Raw genomic sequence first — 20,560 nt, 5'->3', positions numbered from 1 at the left:
AAAACCAAAATCAGGAAAAAATCACCTTTTCTTTCTAATTTACGTATACTGATCAAGTAATGACATGGTAAGCATAAACAGTAAACATTGGATAGTTAATCCTAAAGATGAACAAAATTCGAAGTGAAGTCTCTAAAACTTGAGCAAAGTACTCTGCCAAGGAAAGATTTCTAACTAAGGACTTCAGTTATGGATCTGTATTGGCATTAATACATCGTTTTGGTACAAAAACTGGATTACAGCTCCAGATGGGAAGAATCCAAGGTGTATGCTCATGTGTTATTTAACCTGTGCTGCAGTTTAACTCCCCCAAAAGTCACTGTTTAATCACTGAATTCAGTGAATCTACTTTTTCTTTTTTTTCTTTTCCCAGCAAACGTATAGCTTCCTGAACAGTAATAACAGGCTTATTTGTCTCAGTTTCCTCATGTGAGCCATATAAGAAAACCGCTGAAGTTCCCACACATTCTAGGAATGGAGGTTAGAATCCTTGTCTATAACACTGGATTTCTTTCTTTCTTTCTTTTTTTTTTTTTTTAATAAAAAATAAAAATATACACTCAACAAGAATGCATTTAGATAAATACACTTGTTGTATTACTTAACTACCATGGAAATTTTGATGGTAGAAAATGGATTTTTTGTCATCCCTATGACTGTCTGGTTTTACCCACATTATAAAAACACCTAATACCTGAGACACTGATTATTTGAGCTACACTTGTCTTCTCTGAACTGGGAATAACCAAGGCAGAGAATTAAACTTGTAGTTAATATCACTGAAGTGTAATCACCAGCACTTTGAAGAAGACACCACTCAAAGAATTGCTAACTGCAGAAATGAAAAGTCACACCAGAACACCCTGGCCTTCACTTGCAACATCACATCCCAGCACTAATTTATACATTCAGACTTTTTTTTTTTTTAATTTCCCCTCAGAGTCAAGAGCCAAAATACCAGCTTGCATTGCCAAGGTTACAGCACACATACATACAAATCCCATAACCTACCTATTTTTTGATACAATGCCTGTGGTTGCCAGGGTAGGACAGTACGACAGTTTTCCGATATTTGATCAGTGCTGCCATCACAAATTTGTGCTGCTGGATACAAGGTACACACAAAGTATGTGTCTGCGGCATTCTGAAGATCTGCCATTTGACAAAATTCATCTTCTTGTGCACAACCTAGGAGGCAAAGTCACTAAACTTTAGACACACTATGGTTTCCTTCCTCTCTCTTCAGTGTACTTAATGCTATCAATCAGCAAACAACTAAAAGTGAAAATTTCAATATTATTCTATTAAAGTGCAAGAGAAATGGGAACAGATTCTGTTTCTAGTTACAATGAAGAGCAAATTTACTTGGAGACGCTTCGTTGGGTTAGAAACTGGCTGGATAGCCGGGCCCAAAGAGTCGTGGTGAATGGAGCCAAGTCCAGTTGGAGGCCAGTCACTAGTGGCGTCCCCCAGGGCTCGGTGCTGGGGCCGGTCCTCTTTAATATCTTCATCGATGATCTGGACGAGGGCATCGAGTGCACCCTCAGTAAGTTCGCAGATGACACCAAGTTAGGTGCGTGTGTCGATCTGCTTGAGGGTAGGAAAGCTCTGCAGGAGGATCTGGATAGGCTGCACTGATGGGCTGAGGTCAACTGCATGAAGTTTAACAAGGCCAAGTGCCGGGTCCTGCACCTGGGGCGCAATAACCCCAAGCAGAGCTACAGGCTGGGAGAGGAATGGTTGGAAAGCTGCCAGGCAGAGAAGGACCTGGGAGTGATGGTGGATAGTCGGCTGAATATGAGCCAGCAGTGTGCTCAGGTGGCCAAGAAGGCCAACGGCATCCTGGCTAGTATCAGGAACAGTGTGACCAGCAGGGCTAGGGAGGTGATCGTCCCCCTGTACTCAGCTCTGGTGAGGCCGCACCTCGAGTACTGTGTTCAGTTTTGGGCCCCTCGCTACAAGAAGGACATCGAGGTGCTTGAGCGGGTGCAGAGAAGGGCGACGAAGCTGGTGAGGGGCCTGGAGAACAAGTCCTACGAGGAGCGGCTGAGGGAGCTGGGCTTGTTCAGCCTGGAGAAGAGGAGGCTCAGGGGTGACCTTATCGCTCTTTTTAGGTACCTCAAGGGAGGCTGTAGCGAGGTGGGGGTTGGCCTGTTCTCCCACATGCCTGGTGACAGGACGAGGGGGAATGGGCTTAAGTTGAGCCAGGGGAGTTTTAGGTTAGATGTTAGGAAGAACTTCTTCACTGAAAGGGTTGTGAGGCACTGGAACAGGCTGCCCAGGGAAGTGGTGGAGTCACCATCCCTGGAAGTCTTCAAAAGACGCTTAGATGTAGAGCTTAGGGATATGGTTTAGTGGAGGGCTGTTAGCGTTAGGTTGGAGGTTGGACTCGATGACCTTGAGGTCTCTTCCAACCTAGAAAATTCTGTGATTCTGTGATTCTGTGAGAGCACAGAAAAGGAGCTATACCACAGTTGATTGGAAAGATACGTTCTTTGGCTGTGACAAGCATTAGTTCAGTCTGTTGGTGTCACTGACACTGTGACTTGAAGATCCGTATTTTTTTTCTTTTTAGTAAATTTGACATACAAATTGTATAATCAAGAAAATCTCTGTATCACTTGTTGATACTTTAAGGAATAAAAAGGACAATAAAGTTATTTATTTTCTAAAATGTTTTATGAGTTGTTTGCAAACAATTCCTGAAATGTTCGTACATAACAAAAATAAATATAACTTTTCCAGAATTGACTATTCAATGCATTTGTTTGCAAAAATTTGCATTGAAATTTGCTCCAAGGTAATAAGGTGCTTTCAGAAAACAGAGTAGTCAAACCCATTTCTTAATTGCTGTGGCAATGACTTCTGTAAGCATGTGTGTCAATGATTAATTTTAGACAGGCATATCTCTACTGACTTCTTACAGTGATCTTTGTTCACTGTATAGTGCTCTCATTTCTGCCTTCCTGGTAATCAGAGCTAGAAATTCTTCTCCATTTATCATGGCAAAATATATATAATTAACCCCAAAATATCTGTATTTTTCCACTAGTTGGAAAATTATATTTCAAGAATACAAAAATATTGCCTATGCTGCCTCATCTTCTACTACTCTTTCCCATAAAATATTTATAGAATATTAATAATTATTATAGAATCTATTATAGATTCATAGAACCATAAAGGTTGGAAAAAGACCTTCAAGATCACCTAGTCCAACCATGAATGATGGGTACCCTTTCTGCTACAGTGGATGATAATCATGAGGTGGTCCCAATAGCAAATTCAACAAAGCTGACTTCCACGAACATTTTGTGGTTTTCCCCTGAAAAATATGTAAGTCTAGAGTTTAATATTATAATTATTATATTAGAATTATTATAATTACTATTATTAGAATTATTATAATACCAGTAAGGAGATAATTAGCTGAAATCTTTCTATAGAATACTATCCTACAGAATAACTATCTGCAAGATATCTTACGTGTGAGACACCAAAGCACCGCTTCCTCCGCTGAGTACTTCTGCCTGAAAACCCAGTACTGCTGGTAAGGAATGGAATAGTTTGGGTTGCTTTGTATCTGGCTGTTGTCCATTAGGTAGAAAAGATCCTTTGTAGAATCTGAGATTCAAACAAACAAACAGCTCAAGCCCACAAAAATAAACTGAGTTATGGTCTGGACTAAATTACATTTATTTACATATAAAATTTTGTCTTTCTTTCAAGTAAAGCAGCTGCAACCATTTTGTAATGACAACATCACCAAAGGTTCCAACCTTTGGTGGAATAGTCCAACCACAATTACTGATGTCTGTGTAGGCAATGCTTCCTTGTCAAACTGCACTGAACAACACAACGTTGCCAGAATGGTTCCACCACCAAAAATAAATAAATAAATAAGTAAATAAATAAATAAATAAATAAAAATCACAGCTCCTAGAAATAAGGCGGCTCTACTCTGTCATGCAACACATCCGTCTAACAATGAAGTATGGTTCCTCAGAAGACGTTTATAATATCTTGATCAATCTAGTTTTATTTATCCAAAATGCAGCAGTTTTCTTAGTTTCCTTATATTTCCTTGGGAAGCTATTACACCTCTCAGTTACAAGTTTTCTTAACAAGCTTAATATCTATTTTAGGTATTTAATTGCATTTCTCCTCATTTATGTTCCTACTGACCATATTAAATAATTCCTTTGTCTTCTGCCTGTGATCTTTAAACATGTATACACTGCTCTGCATCTCTTCAGCTCTCTCTGAAACAATCACAGGTAGTTCAGGCTGTTGTAAAATTACTCCTTTTAAATAAAGGTCCTACAACAATATTCCGAGAAATGGACACTTCACTGATCTCTTGCAAATTTCTTCACAAACATCTTTCTATTTATGAAATGTCATCAGCAGGTCTCATCACCAGGTATTTTCTGGTACTTCAGCATTGTGAGAGTTTCTTGCTGTTTAACCATAGGTGAAATTGAAACAGCCAGACAAAAACGAATATAGAAAATCAAAGACACATAACTGCAGCTGAAATACTGAAGAATGTACTGACATGCTGTAAGTGCACAATCATTTTGCATTTCTATCAGAAAACAGAAAAGAGACATTACCATTTGCTTTAAGCACAATCACCAAGTAATTAAACACTCTGTAGACATTTTCCTAAATGTATCCATAACTTTTCTGAGAAGGTGATTTATAAGTCTCGTTACCCTTCAAAGTTCAACTTCAACCTTCAGTTTCCCTTAAAACTATTTTTGTCATGACTAAGCTTAAAGCATGGAGAAAGAAGATGCATACCTTGCATAACTTCAAGTTTTAATGATATCATCAGCCACAGCAAGGAAAAGGAGAGCCCTGAGGGCTCCGCTCATGCCTTGGCAGGTAAATGCAAAAGAATTTCACCCACTGTATTAAGTGCAGTTATTTCTCATGTTGAAGTCTAGACTTTAAAAATACTGCTGATTGTATAGGAATGCCACTAGATAAACAGACATTTTTGTTTACCTTCCGTTCAAATTACAGGTTTATTTTCCATTCAAATTTACCTTCAATTCAAATTACAAAATAATCAATTCAATTTGTGCTATGATTTTATGTGTAATAAGCCATATGCTCAGGCATCCGTCAAGGCTGAAGGCCCAAAGGAATGCTATTAAAGTAATACAAATTATTTTGTACATACAAATCACTTAGTATAACCATGAGCAGACCCTGGAATAACAGAGTCTCTAGCTTTGAAGAAAGACTTGTGATTGTAATTTTGTCCTTACTTCCTCTAAGTGTCACATTTACAGTCATATCACCAGTAGCAGCAGATATCCCCATGTACCCAGGCTAAGGATTTGATCCCTGGATTTATGCCTTTTTTTCCTTGTCCAAATAGTATTTCCCATGTCTTTACAGTTTAATGAACCTAAGAAGATTTTAACTCTTTCTCATTTCTAGCCTGTGAAAGTAGAAAACCAGAAAGACAGGAGGTCCTTGCAGGAGGCACACTTTTCAAACATCATTCCCCAAAAATGTATCAGATTTTCTACCTAAAAGTACTTTGTACTTAAATACCTACATCATTACAGTACATATATGACAATAAATTATATTCTCTGGTTAAATTCTGCACCTCCATCTGCTATCTTCTCTATCTGTCCTTACTATAATACCTGATAATGTTAGATCATTCTCTGTCTTCAAAGCAGTAGCATCACACACAGAGGTTTTAGGCCGAGTGACCATATCGGAGCCTGAAATGCAACAGGAATTAAAGAACACAATAATTCAGTTCACCTTTCTTCCACAAGACAAGCTCATCCTTGGTTCCCTAACTTTATCAAACATTTTAGAGTAAAAAGTTCCACTTAGGTAAACTCCTTACATAGTTTCTCCAACCAAGGAATCGTAAATGAATAACAGCATCTGCTTGTAACTGTATAGGCAGAACTTAACCTAAAATACCCTGTTTGGAGGATAAAAGCAAATGCCATACCCACAATCACTATGCATCAGCATTCAGATGCTGTGTGTGTTTGTAGAGCATTAGCCCAAATAATTTGTGCAGGTCCTGCTATGTATGCTGTGACATTCATAGAGTAAATTTACAAAAAAAAAAAAAAACAAAAACAAAAACAAAAACACATACATAGTAATCATGTTAACAAAGGTAATCTGTACAGTTACTTGTAAAGTTCCAAATTATTGTGGTACCTTGGACACTTGGAGGTCAAAGGCGAGTGTTTCCACAATGTCATTTTTCACAGGCATTAAAAGCAATAAAACATATCCTCAGACAGAGGAATTTACCTAAATTTCTTGGAAGCTACAGTAGTAGAATTACTCTAGATTACACCCACTCCTACTGGAAAAGATTTCCAAGTAGTGTTTCATTTTGGACAGTACAAAATAAAGCAAAACACTTCCAGTTTAAACAAGTGGTATTAATAGAACAGACAGTTACTACTGCCATTATAAGCTTTTGTAACAAGCCCTGTGAGATAACTCACCTCTCCACAGATAAACTTGTTGAAAAGTGGTAAAATTTCTCTCTTCCTCTTCTGCCAGTTTAGAAGCTAATAAAGAAAAAAAATGTGTCTTAGAACAGTTGTTAAATAGGTAGCACTGAATTGCTCAGAAATTACATTAAAAACATACCACTAGACTACATTTCACCTTATTTACAGTGCAAGACCCTAAGAAAGATGCAGTTGTCTGCATGCTAATCTGAGTCATGGGAACCAAGGCTTTATCTTGTTTTCTATCATTGCTTTTTGTGTGCAACGTTGGGCATATCTCTTTCCATCTTTGCTCCATGGTTTATGTTTCTCTAAGATAATGTACATGAATCTGCCTAAGTTAAATACTGGAAGTGTTACAGGGTAGAAGCAACACGTTCTTCACTTTCCTTAGTATTGCCACAGAGAAGTGTAAGAGGTCCTTCTAACAATGCACCTTATTAGGGAAGTCTTATACTCTTATGGTTGTACAGGCATGGATTTACTTGAGAAAAAAAGCACTGAAGTACAAGAGCAGGCTGGTGGAACAGGAAGACTCAGTAAAACAATTAAATGAAATGTAAATTGAGTAAATTCATTGACATACTTCCACTAAACACTTGCCCTCCCAGGGTGAAGGAAAACATCGTCTCTTTTTTGTCATAGCTCATGCCTTTGCACATCCCTTCTCCAACAGGTGTTGGATTCCAGCTATTTTCATTGCAGATCAGCACATCTGGGGAGCTCATCAAACTACACAAAATGGTACCTAGGTTCAGAGGAAGAGAGAATTGTGTCACTGTCTTAACGCTGTGCATCTACACAGAAATTTTCATCCAAGCATCCCGCTACTTTCTCTAAATGCCAGTTGAACCTGCATCACTGAGAGAGCTACTCATTAATATTGACAACTAAAAACTGAAAAAAACATACTTTCAATTTGGAGTTCAAAGTTTAGATATTCATACCTAAAACTAACATTTATAACCTGTGTTCCATATAGTTTAAGCACGTACTTCTATTATCATATTATAAAATATTACTGTTATCTGATAATACCCAACAGGGTTGTCAGCACTCTGAGACACCACAGAGACATGTTCAATCCTTTGTCAGTCTTACAATCTTGGGCTCTGAACCAAGAAAGTTCTTCATTAGTATCTTTTTACTGGGATGTTTTCCTGGTTTGGCGCCTGAATTCAATCAGTACAGCCTGAGTATCCCCCAGCATTGCAGCACAAATCAGGAGGACCAACACATTCAGAGATGAGGTTTTCTGGTTATGATCTGTCTGTCACCATAACATCTAGACAATACTCAACCCTTGCTTTGTTCTTCCCGACACAGCTTATAATGCAGTGTTGTCGGGTTTTATTTTTTATCAGCTGGGTGCTTGAGATATGGAATTTTTGTGCTTTTTGTTGTTGCTGTTCGTTGTTTATGGAATGCTACTTCAACTAATGCATTCACCTGTATTATTGATCCAACTCTATAACATTTACCTTTCCACATCTCATTCTATGTTCACAAGAAGGGAGACTACAAGCATTTGATGGTAACTGTATAGAAGAACATAACATTACAAGATCAGATAGAATATTTTGACATAAAAAAATATGAGAAGTCAAAATGGAAAACATTTTCCTGGAAATAAATCCATGATTAGCTACCACACAGAACTAAAAAAGTACTTGCCACATAGCAGCCAGTAGCAGATGTTTGGGTTTGTAAGAGCCCATCTAAAAACTTGAGAAAATTAGAATGTCACCTTGAGACAATTAGAACTTCACCTTTTCTACAACAAATGCCCCTCTAGTAGGAAAGCTGTATGATCTAGAAAAGAAGCTACAAAAAGTAGGCACTGAAATTAAGTGCTTAAATCTGCTGGCAGAAATCTGGGCTCTGCCTAGGTCCCATCTCTGCCAGACTCTGTCTATCCAATCCCCCCCCTTGCTCTGTATCTTGACTAGACACATGGACTTAGGAGATTATAGCTTTTCTGCATACAATAACTTGACATAATGCTCTGTTTAGCATCCTATTTTCCTGCTGTAAAAGGGAAGCTGATTTACATTTACACTAGAAGCACCTTGTAGCACCTAGAAGCATCTGCCGTTAAAGATAACAAAAAATGTTTCTATAAATACATCAACACAAAAAGGAGGACTAAGGAGAATCTCCATCCTTTACTGGATGCGGGAGGAAACTTAGTTACAAGAGATGAGGAAAAGGCGGAGGTGCTCAATGCCTTCTTTGCCTCAGTCTTTAGCGGCAATACCGGTTGTTCTCTGGATACCCAGTACCCTGAGCTGGTGGAAGGGGATGGGGAACAGGATGTGGCCCTCATTATCCATGAAGAACTGGTTGGTGACCTGCTACGGCACTTAGATGTGCACAAGTCGATGGGGCCGGATGGGATCCACCCAAGGGTACTGAGGGAACTGGCAGAGGAGCTGGCCAAGCCACTGTCCATCATTTATCAACAGTCCTGGCTATCGGGGGAGGTCCCAATCGACTGGCGGCTAGCAAACGTGACGCCCATCTACAAGAAGGGCCGGAGGGCAGACCCGGGAAACTACAGGCCTGTCAGTTTGACCTCAGTGCCAGGAAAGCTCATGGAGCAGATCCTCCTGAGAGTCATCATGCAGCACTTGAAGGGGAAGCAGGCGATCAGGCCCAGTCAGCATGGCTTTATGAAAGGCAGGTCATGCCTGACGAACCTGATCTCCTTCTATGACAGAGTGACGCGCTGGGTGGATGAGGGAAAGGCTGTGGATGTGGTCTACCTTGACTTCAGCAAGGCTTTTGACACCGTCTCCCACAGCATTCTCCTCAAGAAACTGGCTGCTCTTGGCTTGGACTGGCGCACGCTTCGTTGGGTTAGAAACTGGCTGGATAGTCGGGCCCAAAGAGTCGTGGTGAATGGAGCCAAGTCCAGTTGGAGGCCAGTCACTAGTGGCGTCCCCCAGGGCTCGGTGCTGGGGCCGGTCCTCTTTAATATCTTCATCGATGATCTGGACGAGGGCATCGAGTGCACCCTCAGTAAGTTCGCAGATGACACCAAGTTAGGTGCGTGTGTCGATCTGCTTGAGGGTAGGAAAGCTCTGCAGGAGGATCTGGATAGGCTGCACCGATGGGCTGAGGTCAACTGCATGAAGTTCAACAAGGCCAAGTGCCGGGTCCTGCACCTGGGGCGCAATAACCCCAAGCAGAGCTACAGGCTGGGAGAGGAATGGTTGGAAAGCTGCCAGGCAGAGAAGGACCTGGGAGTGATGGTGGATAGTCGGCTGAATATGAGCCAGCAGTGTGCTCAGGTGGCCAAGAAGGCCAACGGCATCCTGGCTTGTATTAGGAACAGCGTGACCAGCAGGGCTAGGGAGGTGATCGTCCCCCTGTACTCAGCTCTGGTGAGGCCGCACCTCGAGTACTGTGTTCAGTTTTGGGCCCCTCGCTACAAGAAGGACATCGAGGTGCTTGAGCGGGTGCAGAGAAGGGCGACGAAGCTGGTGAGGGGCCTGGAGAACAAGTCCTACGAGGAGCGGCTGAGGGAGCTGGGCTTGTTCAGCCTGGAGAAGAGGAGGCTCAGGGGTGACCTTATCGCTCTTTTTAGGTACCTCAAGGGAGGCTGTAGCGAGGTGGGGGTTGGCCTGTTCTCCCACGTGCCTGGTGACAGGACGAGGGGGAATGGGTTTAAGTTGAGCCAGGGGAGTTTTAGGTTAGATGTTAGGAAGAACTTCTTCACTGAAAGGGTTGTGAGGCACTGGAACAGGCTGCCCAGGGAAGTGGTGGAGTCACCATCCCTGGAAGTCTTCAAAAGACGCTTAGATGTAGAGCTTAGGGATATGGTTTAGTGGAGGGCTGTTAGCGTTAGGTTGGAGGTTGGACTCGATGACCTTGAGGTCTCTTCCAACCTAGAAAATTCTGTGATTCTGTGATTCTGTGATTCTGTGATTGTAGGCACCATATTAATTCTCCCACTAGCTGAAAGGCACTAACTCTCAGCAGCAAAGCTGTATGAAGTAAGGAGAGAGCCATTTTCAAAATGATTTATCTCATCTAAATACAGATGCCTAAAGCAGGTCAAAAGAATTATCCTTTCAAAATGTCCATTTCTCTCCAAGAGCAGCTTGCTACTTCAGGACTTTATCTGTACTGCTCCAGGCCAAGTCCCGAGCATTACTCAAATCTGCCAACAACAACAAAAACGTGATGCACAGGCATGTGTAGAGCATCCAAAAATGAGCTCTACCCAGTGTTGGTTGATTTTTTTTTAACCTACTTGTTTGTGTTGGTTTTCTATTGCAGAATTTTTAATTTTGCAGTGTTTAGACAATACCTCCTTCAAGTGTAATCTGACTCAAGATGAAGCCATCACAGCAAGAGTCCCTGCTGCAAGTCTGCCGGCAGAAGAGCTGAGCGTCCGTCAGAGATGTGCTGGCTGCTGAGAGCACCGTGGACTGATACACACCAGAAAGCACATTCTGAAAACTAGTTCTTTCGAAGGTTTTGAGTCCCGATGAGTTAAATTCTTGTGCTGGATAGACAGAAGAGGAAAGAAATGTTCAAAAGAGCTCAGGAAGAGCTGATGGTTTCAGATTGCCTGCTGATTTGGTTGAAAGTTTTATAATAAAAGCTCTGCCTTAAAAATCCTGTTCTGTACTTTCAGTTTCAAATGCAAGATAACATTACCAAACAGTTTGGTGCAATTGCAGTTGTGAAGCTAGACAGAATATATTGCCATTGAAGAATTGTACCGGAAAAGGTCTCCTAAATCAATGTATCAAAGAATGTTGGTAATACTCCAATTTCAAGAATTATATTAATAACTCCCAGGTATAAATGATACAGACTTATCTGGATAAAAATGTAGACTGGTGTTTCACCAGTAGACCTAAATCTGCAATTAAGGCTTCTGCTGAAAAGTCACATATATAAGAGGAGAACTCATTTTATCCTGAACTTAACTAGCAATATCAACAGAAACATAAAGACCTAGTATCAATATATTATGTTGATTATAACAGGCTCAGAGGACTTGTCTTGTTTCAGGTGACACTTAGCTCTCTACTCATATTAATAAATGACAACTCAGAGATCTGGATAGCAGTAAGAAGAAACCAGTGACAGCAGAGAGTTCTGACTCTACCCCTACCATATCCTGCATTCAGTTGTTTTGTTTCAAATTTGGCATGAAGCTCAAAGCTGGACAAAGATGAGATTGGATATACAAAGATATCGATCACACATATATGAAAAAAACATACATTGTCACTTTCATTATTTCAGATGAATCACTGAGATTTTACTGGAAAGCAGGGTGTATTAGGCTGGTGTATTAGTAAGAAAATCTATAATAAAAATGAATGTAAATTGTTATTGATATACAAGCTGGTCAGTAATAATGCCTTAGATAGTTAAGAAAGAAAATGTTCAGTAAATAATACATATATAATTAGTGCAGATGATTTATACAATACAAATAATTAGTACAATGATTTATAATAGAATAACATATTGGATAGAATCATAGAATCATAGAATATCCTGAGTTGGAAGGGACCCTTAAGGATCATCAAGCCCAACTCTTGACACCGCACAGGTCTACCCAAAAGTTCAGACCATGATATTCAGCTTTTTGTGGGACTCTCTGCTGAAAAGCCATCAAAGCAACTTTCAAAAACTACATGCCTTATTTCTAGGGACCAAGCCATGAAGGAAAGATTTACTGGGTTTTTCTGGCTACCATTTAATGTTAAGCTTTGAACAGAATGATGTCATCTTGAACAAAGATGTTCCTCTATTCCATCATGATTCTACACGGAACTACAAGCCTTGGCACAGCAGTCTAACATCAGATCACCGATTTGCATCTGGTACCTTTCTTCAAATAGACTGTCACTGCATCTCCTTCTGGATTTCTGATATAAAGCATGCAGCTGAGACGACCAACGCGAGTGGCAGCAGGGTTCCCCAAAACACCTTGCACCTGGGACAAAACAGACATGCACAATAAATGCAACAGGACCCATTTCCTCTGCCAAAACACATTTTTCTTAGTTGTAAACAGAAGGAGGAATTAGCACACAGAGTTTATAACCACCACAGCTTGCTGTGGCCCAGTGTGGATGCTTTTCAGTCTGTTAAACTAAAACCTCAGCTCATCTTCAGTACCACTTCCCTGTGTTTAGATAGCAGTGAGTATGAAGCTGTTAAAGTGATGAAGAGCATATGACTTAAACGCTTGACAAGCGGAAAGGACTGAGAAATGATGACTGCCTCAGGTGACCTGGATTACTGACCTGGATATTACTGACCTGGATACTTCTAGTTTTGACTATTCAGATAAAACCCATTTTAAGTTACCCTGACTTCCAGACTGTGGGTGCTCAGCAGGTTTTAAGAATTGTTTGGTGTTTCATGCAAACACTGAGGCATTCAGATGCCACTTTAAGGAACGTATAGGTGTAGCTTATTTATAAACTTTCAGAAATCTATTACTGCTACAATGAATAACAATGTACTAGTAGTCAGGTAATGCTCTGCCTTTCTTCTATGATGTCTTCCAATTATATTGAACCTATGGTACTGTGACAAACACAGATATTTAAATATCATCATTTTTACCAATCCAGAGGTGGTACAATTGAAGTTGACTTCAGAGGCACTGTATAATTCACACACAGCTTCAGAACCAGCAGGGGTTACAGTGATGAAACTGCATGCTTCTTCCTTCTCACAGTCTGAAAAGCAAGAAATAAACCTTAAGTTTCCTGGCATTTCATGTGTATAATTTCTGTGCCGAATTCCTCTGTTTAGTGCATTTTACCTAAGTTTTCATACCTCTACCAGATGGCAAGTACGTGAATATCATTAGCCAGATGAACCTTAGCTTTTAATTATTTTAGTATAGATTAGATTTTTAAGTTATATGCTGCAAAAACTTGTTTGGGCATTCTTCACCTGCTGATACAAACAGCTGAGTCAGGTCTAACCACCTATCCAAACACTTAATGTCTGCTGGATAACTTTGCCTGAGGGGGGCATGGGAAGCCTCATACAAAACACTTAACATATATGCTCAAGACAGTAACCGCATGGCAAAGAGGTTGTGATCAATATTGGCGTGATAGGAAGGAGGGAAACACTGAATTCTGAAATCATGCTGACAAGTGTAAGGGACCAAGCTGCCATCCCTTTCTATGGTTAGGAATGGTTGAAGATCCTTCTTCTGCCCATACACTTATCACCCCAACACCACTAATGCACTCCCAAAGCTCTACTCCTAAAACAGGAGGCAAAACTGTTTCCTTTATTTAGGAAATAAAGATGTTACCTTTAGTATAAACTCCCTAAGTTCGTGCCTGGAGTACCTTGTTCACTGGCTTGCTTTTAAGGGTGTCCAGTTTCAAAGGAAGATGCAAAAAAGCTTACACTAACTAGCTAGGAGATGATCTGGTGGATGAAAATCATTCTAGTAACACACACAAGGCTTTACAAATTCACCTCTTGGTGTGAAAGATGACTGCTGGAAATAGACCAAAGCATGTTATACAAAGCCAGTGACTATCAGATATCTGTGGTATTTGCCCAGGCCACCTGTAGTATTACAGCCAGGGTGTTTTTATTTCGAATGCAACACCTCTGCCTCTCTTGACAGGTCTGAAGCACTAGGAGACACAAGGCAAGGCACCCTGACAGCAGTGCACTGATTCCCTGTAGTTTTAGATGAGAGTTTGAAAGACTAAATTTTGAATTAATATAAACCAATAATATGATGTGTCCAAAGGCAATACAGTACGTACACTGTAAGAATTGACAGAGGAATACTTTTGCACTGCTTACTATATCCTTCTGATGAAAGCAAGGATGATTATTCCTCTTTTATATGCCAACCAGTTAATTTGGAAAGAAGCAAAGATCTTGGTTTTCACATGTGCTGAACACCTAATCCTTTTTTGTCTGCACATCTGGAAAATCTGATCAATGTTTCCTGGTCTGAATCTTGGCTCTCATCCATATCGTAAACTGGATTTAAACTCAGATGACTTGCCTAAAGTGGTACATAAAGTCAGAAGACTTCTTTTAGAAGAAAGAGCAACCTCTTCACTAAACCAAGGTTAGCAAAAGTTGTAAATACTCTGCAGTGAATTTGCACTGAACTGCAAGAGACACAGTTCATCTAGGAACATAATTATAAGTTCATCATACGAAAGGATTATAATTTTCTATGGGGGTTTCTGTTTTTTGTACCGATTTTCCTCACCTGAAATGCATCGAAAAGCTGGACCTGGCAGGTCTCTCCTGAGTGACTGAGGCTGAAGAATTTGAACATCTTCTGACCCATAAAGAAGTTTGGAGGCAGGAACTCTCTCAAATTTTCTGAGCACTAGAAGAAAAAAAAAATCCAAAATCCACCATGCAGAGATATAAAGAGAATTTACCTAGAAATGAAAATTCAAGTGTTTTATACGGAAAGGTGTTTGCTCATAAAATGATGTACCCAAACTCCAAAGATAACACAGGAAGCAGTAGGACTGAGGATATAATTTCTATTCCGCAAAAACAATATCACAAGATCTTTCAAAACCTGTTAGCCAGAAGTGGCCTGGGAGTTTATATTCAAGTGAGACTTCTCTGCCAACAGCAGACTGGTTATCTCCCATCTCCTATTACTTGTTCATGGCACAGAACCAACTACTGAGTCAACAGGGGAACCAATTTTCTGCAAATCAGTCACTGAAATAAGAGCCAGATCTGACAGAACTTGCCTATAAAGGAAATCAAGGAGCTTATTATTCATGTAGAGGAGCACAACATCAGTGTTCTCCCCTAACTTTAAGCTCAGGGATGTGTCCCAGGTAATATAGCCAGCATGCTCCTTTTTGACTCCCTCACTGAACATTTAACTCTGGACTGTCGCTTGGCTTTACTCTCTCTGACTTGGATCCACTGCACATGAGTGTAAAGAAGTCCAACAAGAAACACTGTTCACAAACTGGGAAAAGCTCATGAGGTCTAGTGATGCAAAATCCAAAGGTCACCAAATGGGGCAAGGTATCTAATTTAAGCTCCAGAAGGGCTTTGTCTGTGCCCTCGAGAAGATTACAGCTTAGTGAAGGGACACGGAGTAGCATCACCACCATCCTGCTAAGATTTATATTACCTGTATTAGCAATGTTTTTTGGTACAGTATGTCCTCCAGCTGAAAAATTAATACCTTTCCAATGTGCACAATATACGAAGGAGAAGGGAACAATGTGGTGACTTAGCTTCAACCCTGTATTGTCCAGGCTTCTGTTCAAAATGTCCCAAAATCATGAAGTCATAGAATCATCTAAGTCAGAACAGATCTTCAAGATCATCAACTCCAACCATCAACCCTACCTACCAAGTCCTACCACGAAACCATTTCCCTAAGTGCCACGTCCTCATGTCTCTTAAATACCTTCAGGGGGTGGGGACACCACCACTTCCCTGGGCAGCCCAACCTAAACGTCCCCTGGTGCAACTTGAGACATTTTGCTCACATCCCACCACTCGTCACTTCAGAAAAGGGACCAACATCCTCCTTACTGAAAACTCCTTTCAGGTAATTGTAGAAAAGGATGGTGTCTTCCCTTCAGTCTCCTTTTCTCCAGACTAATCAAATCAATGCAGACCTCTGGCTCATTGCAATTAACACCTGGGCTAGACCTTAAAGAGATAAGAAACAGGAGTTTCTGATCTCAGCCTACTGGAGATGTCTGCAGCTAGAAGAGGTGGAGGCTCAGACCTTCACTTTCCTGAACACACGGGTGCAGAGACTCAGCCATAGGACCCCAGGCCTTGAAGTGTCCAGATAAACCACAAAATAAAAGTCAGGGATAAGTTCTTAGAACAATCATTTGTACTCCTACAGCTAAACAGTCAGACTAAATCAGAAGCAAATGTCTACAGTTGTCAGGGCTGAGTCAGCAGGTGCTTTTGATAAAACCATCATTTCTGCTCAGAAAGAACATGAGGGCAAGCCAAACACAAAAAGTTCTTGCACTCCAGCTTAGCTGGGGAGAGGGGTGAATGATTGTGTAAACAGACATGGAAGTTTTTTTCTTCCTACGAATACAAAAGACCAAAATATAAGTAAAAGTATTATTTTGCATTAAACTGAGTTCCTTCTACCTCTGCAACCTTCAGTGATGTCCAGCTGAGAACAGAGTTCACATATTTTCATAAAACTGAAAAGCCATATTTTTGTGCTTTTCACTGCCCTCATTTCTAATGAAAAATTGCAAACATTTTAAATGTTTTTCTTTTCTTCTGCTTTTTGTTTTGTTTTGTTTTGTTTTTTAAATCCCAGTACTCCATCATCCCATCCCTCCATTTTCCCTCTTTCAATAATATGGGAGAAAAGTAGAAAAGAGATAGAATGTGTAAGTAAACATTAAGCTGAAAACACTGCTAAACTGAACGGTTTCCTTTTTTTTTTTTTTTTTAATTCTTGAATTTTTTGTCTTAACAGGAAGTAAGAGGAAACAAGAAATGTGCTCATAAAACTATTTTATCAAAAAGTACATAGCTGTTTGATGAAAAATATTCTACCAGCTTGCATTTTCACAAACTTGTTACTTGACATTGCCCTCTTCCCAACAGGCATATAAGTACTCATTTCACAAGCTCAGTGTGTGGCAGAAATTCTCCTTCATCTCACACATCACTAGAGAGTAAAGCTCTAGATCCCCTCCCTGCTATTGCAACAAAGGTTATGTATGGCTTAAAATATAACAAGAACGAGAACAAGAATGAACACGTGCTGTTAAGGCTTATTACTGTGCATTGATAAAAGGAAATTCTTTCTCCCACTACAGCCTTGAAAAAACAAAGAATAGTCAGATTATTTACTGACCCATCCCAATTGCCAACCTCCTGTCAAAGCAAGATCAGCCTTCAGACCCTTCTGTCTTGCAGCATCCTGAATTCATTTAAGGGAAATAGAAGAGACAGGGGAAAGTAAACTTAGAAATAATTGGTTTCAATTTAAATAGTGCTTTCTGGGAATGCAGAAGGAAAAAAATGAAATTAAATCAGCCTTTCAATTACCATAAAACAGGATTTCTTCGGAGTTTGTTGTCTTTTTATATTTTTTTTTAACTCTAAAATTGTCAAGACTTACAACATTATCTATCTATTTTTAATGATCTCTTCTATTATGATCCATCAAAATAAGCACAGAAATCTGCAACCACTCCTTCCTGAACCAAGTCAGAAATGCTCATGCAGAATTGCTCAAGGTAAGTAACAGCAGCTTAATTCTTCTGTTGGTGAGCCCTCTGCCCAGAGAAACATCCCAAGTACCCAGTGACAAAGCACTACAGGCTAACACTTCATGTTCATATCTACAATCAGTTTCCAAGTATACTTGGAGAAAAAATAGCTAGTTTTACTGAAAATAGTTTTTCAACCTCTTTACAAACAAGGGCTTTCATTTCACACTCCTTCCATTGATCACACTTGTCTGATTCAGAGCACACCATGACATCAGTTTCTAAAATGAATATTTCATAAAATTTGATACCAATTGTATAATGAGTAATAAAACCTTCTGGAAGGGTAATTTTTGGGCAGGGCAAAAGCTTTGGGGCTGAGAAGCATAATTAGACCTTACTGCAGGCAGTCTGGGGATTATTTGATAGATGACTTCTGTGATAGATCGCTAATGTATGCTTACATGTACTATACCCAGCTTGCTGAAGCACTTACTTTGTATCACTCTTTCTTTGGACTTTCAACAAATTGTTCTCTACCTTGACTTTGTGCCAACTGTTTTATTTCATTTTGTCTGAAGCCCAGTTCCACTGTTCCAAAGGCTCCCCCAGAAATACTGAAGTAGTAAGGAAATGCTTTTAAGAAATTTCTAAGAATATTGTGGTTGGTTGTGTTTGTTTTGTTGTCATTGTTTTTGTTTACATATATATATATTTACTTTGAGGGATTTTTTGCTGTTGTTGTTCTGTTTTCTACATTATTTATCTTTGGGAACTAGCACTTCACAATTGTCTTCAAGCAGAAGTAAGTTTTCTCAGTTTACAAGGATATGTTCACCAAATCAGATACCATACAGTAGGAGCCCAGACGGTGACATTATTCCACAGCTATGAGGTCATTGTAAAACAGTCTGTTTCACAGGAACACACTGACGAGTGATAATTTTACAAGGAAATTCATCATTTTGCTTCTTTCCCATTAGCCCACTCATTATTCTTGTTGGGTTTCCAAGCAGAGAGCAGGAGAGCAGCAAATGCTAAAAGCTGCCAGCCATCTGAGAGCACAAGAAAACTGTCTCTCTTCCCTTACAGGAAACAACTTCCATAGTGCAGTCAAGAAAAACAAAAGTAAGGAGGAATGTGGCTTAAGGCAGAGGCCACAATTGTGGGAAAGTAAGCTGGCAAGCCAGCTGTGGAGCATTGAGTCTTTTCATAAGCAGATTTCGCTTATGATGGATGACAACATATCCAAGTATTCTGGCACTTACATAGGCACTGGTAGTCTGTAAGGAGATCATCTGTTTCAGTCCATTCCAGTGCTGTTCCAAGGTCATCGACACAGAAGGATTTCTTACTGTCAGGGTCTTGCTGGGAAGGTTTGTACTGGCCTTCTTCATCACACTGCAAACCCTGCTTGTTGCCTTGACAGTAAGTGATACCTGTTATGAGTAAACAGGGAAAAAGAAGGAAGCCTGATGATGCTGTCACTGGATTTCAGTGTACCAATAGGACAAAAAGCTCTAAGTACAGCAGAGACTTTACTGAAAATTAATTTTCATAGTATTTCATGCTTTGAAACATGCTAATTTCACTTCCTTGTTGTTACTGTAATTTGCATTCCAAACATTTTTATGATTTTCTGCCATGGAACCAATCTGCCTTGTTCTAAGAACAGAAAAAAAAAAAAAAAAAGAAAAAAGAAAAAAGAAAAAAAAATAAAACAAAGTAACGCACAGAAGAAACTATATTTTCATATCGGTTTGTTTAGTGCCTGTTGTAAAGGATTCCTGAAATGTAATGAAGAACAGCACAAGAGACATCACATCCATTTATCTGCTAATAAAAATAAAAATAAAAAAATATCTCTTTCAGTGGAAAGTATAGTCCTCATTCTCTATTCTTAGAAAAAGAAAGAATTAAGCACTTTGATTTTAATTAGCAGCATCTTTCCAACCACTTTTCAACATAGTTTATGATTTAGAAACTTTTAGTTACCAGGTATCTGGTCTTTGTAGGTAAAGAAACCTGTAAATTTGAGCAACATCAAAGGCAGCAGCAGAAAATCCCAGGTGGACTAAACCTGGCAGGCTTAGTTTACCAGTTTCATGCCCAGCATGTTATTTGGAGATGCTACTGGAGCAAGGGTGGATTATCTGTGTACAAAGCAACCACCAGAGACTAAACTATAAAACACCTGAGACCAATACCCACACTAGGAACACAGATATGCAAGTGAAAACTGACTACACAGCCCGATGTCTTCTTTAGGCAAAAACTAATTCATGTCAGGGTGCATTAACATAAATCTGTATTTTTATGTCACCCAAGAGAATGCATGGATTGAAATAAAACAAAGCAGTTCCGGTAGTCACCCATATAACCATGAAACTCATTCTTACTACTTACTTTTTATTTTTATCCATGGGCTTAACAAGTAATATTCTTTATGGAACTGCATCCAAAAATAAGTAATTTAAAATAAATACACCAACTTTAGTGAACATATCAATAATTGCTCCGAGAAGTATTTATACTAAAACAGGGTCTTGAAAAAGCTGGACAGAACTTCTTTAGTCTTCATGAAAATGCCAATAAATGAACTATACGAGATGTTTCTCACTGACTGAATACTCAGATATCATTCTTCAGGACAATGAACACATTTTAAGGAACCACAACATCCTGGATGAGATTGACCACTCATTTTTCATGCATTTTGGGTCAAAACACCAGACAGTTTGTTCTGTCCTTGAAAAATGTCTTCAAATGTATGCAGAAGGGATCATATTCATATATTTTTATTATTATTATTTTTTAATTTACAGA

At 39.6% G+C, this 20,560-nt stretch overlaps 1 protein-coding gene across 1 annotated transcript in view; it reads right to left on the bottom strand.

The window, feature by feature from the left end:
- TG (thyroglobulin) overlaps positions 1–20,560 on the bottom strand; it is a 155,356-nt gene that overhangs the window by 97,065 nt on the left and 37,731 nt on the right. The window contains exons 19-28 of the mRNA XM_084511358.1: positions 19,003–19,173; positions 14,758–14,880; positions 13,119–13,234; positions 12,372–12,480; positions 10,831–11,028; positions 7,102–7,263; positions 6,507–6,572; positions 5,670–5,750; positions 3,487–3,624; positions 1,012–1,188 (exon numbers count right to left, since the gene is read on the bottom strand). Of these exons, the coding sequence (XP_084367484.1) occupies positions 1,012–1,188; positions 3,487–3,624; positions 5,670–5,750; positions 6,507–6,572; positions 7,102–7,263; positions 10,831–11,028; positions 12,372–12,480; positions 13,119–13,234; positions 14,758–14,880; positions 19,003–19,173 (1,341 nt within the window). The remainder of the gene's footprint in view (positions 1–1,011; positions 1,189–3,486; positions 3,625–5,669; positions 5,751–6,506; positions 6,573–7,101; positions 7,264–10,830; positions 11,029–12,371; positions 12,481–13,118; positions 13,235–14,757; positions 14,881–19,002; positions 19,174–20,560) is intronic.

The sequence above is a fragment of the Aythya ferina genome, assembly GCF_964211825.1.
Source record: "Aythya ferina genome assembly, chromosome: 2".
NCBI lineage: Eukaryota > Metazoa > Chordata > Aves > Anseriformes > Anatidae > Aythya > Aythya ferina.
The sequence above is the reverse complement of the archived record's forward strand: the minus strand, read 5'-3'. Positions and strand labels throughout refer to the sequence as shown.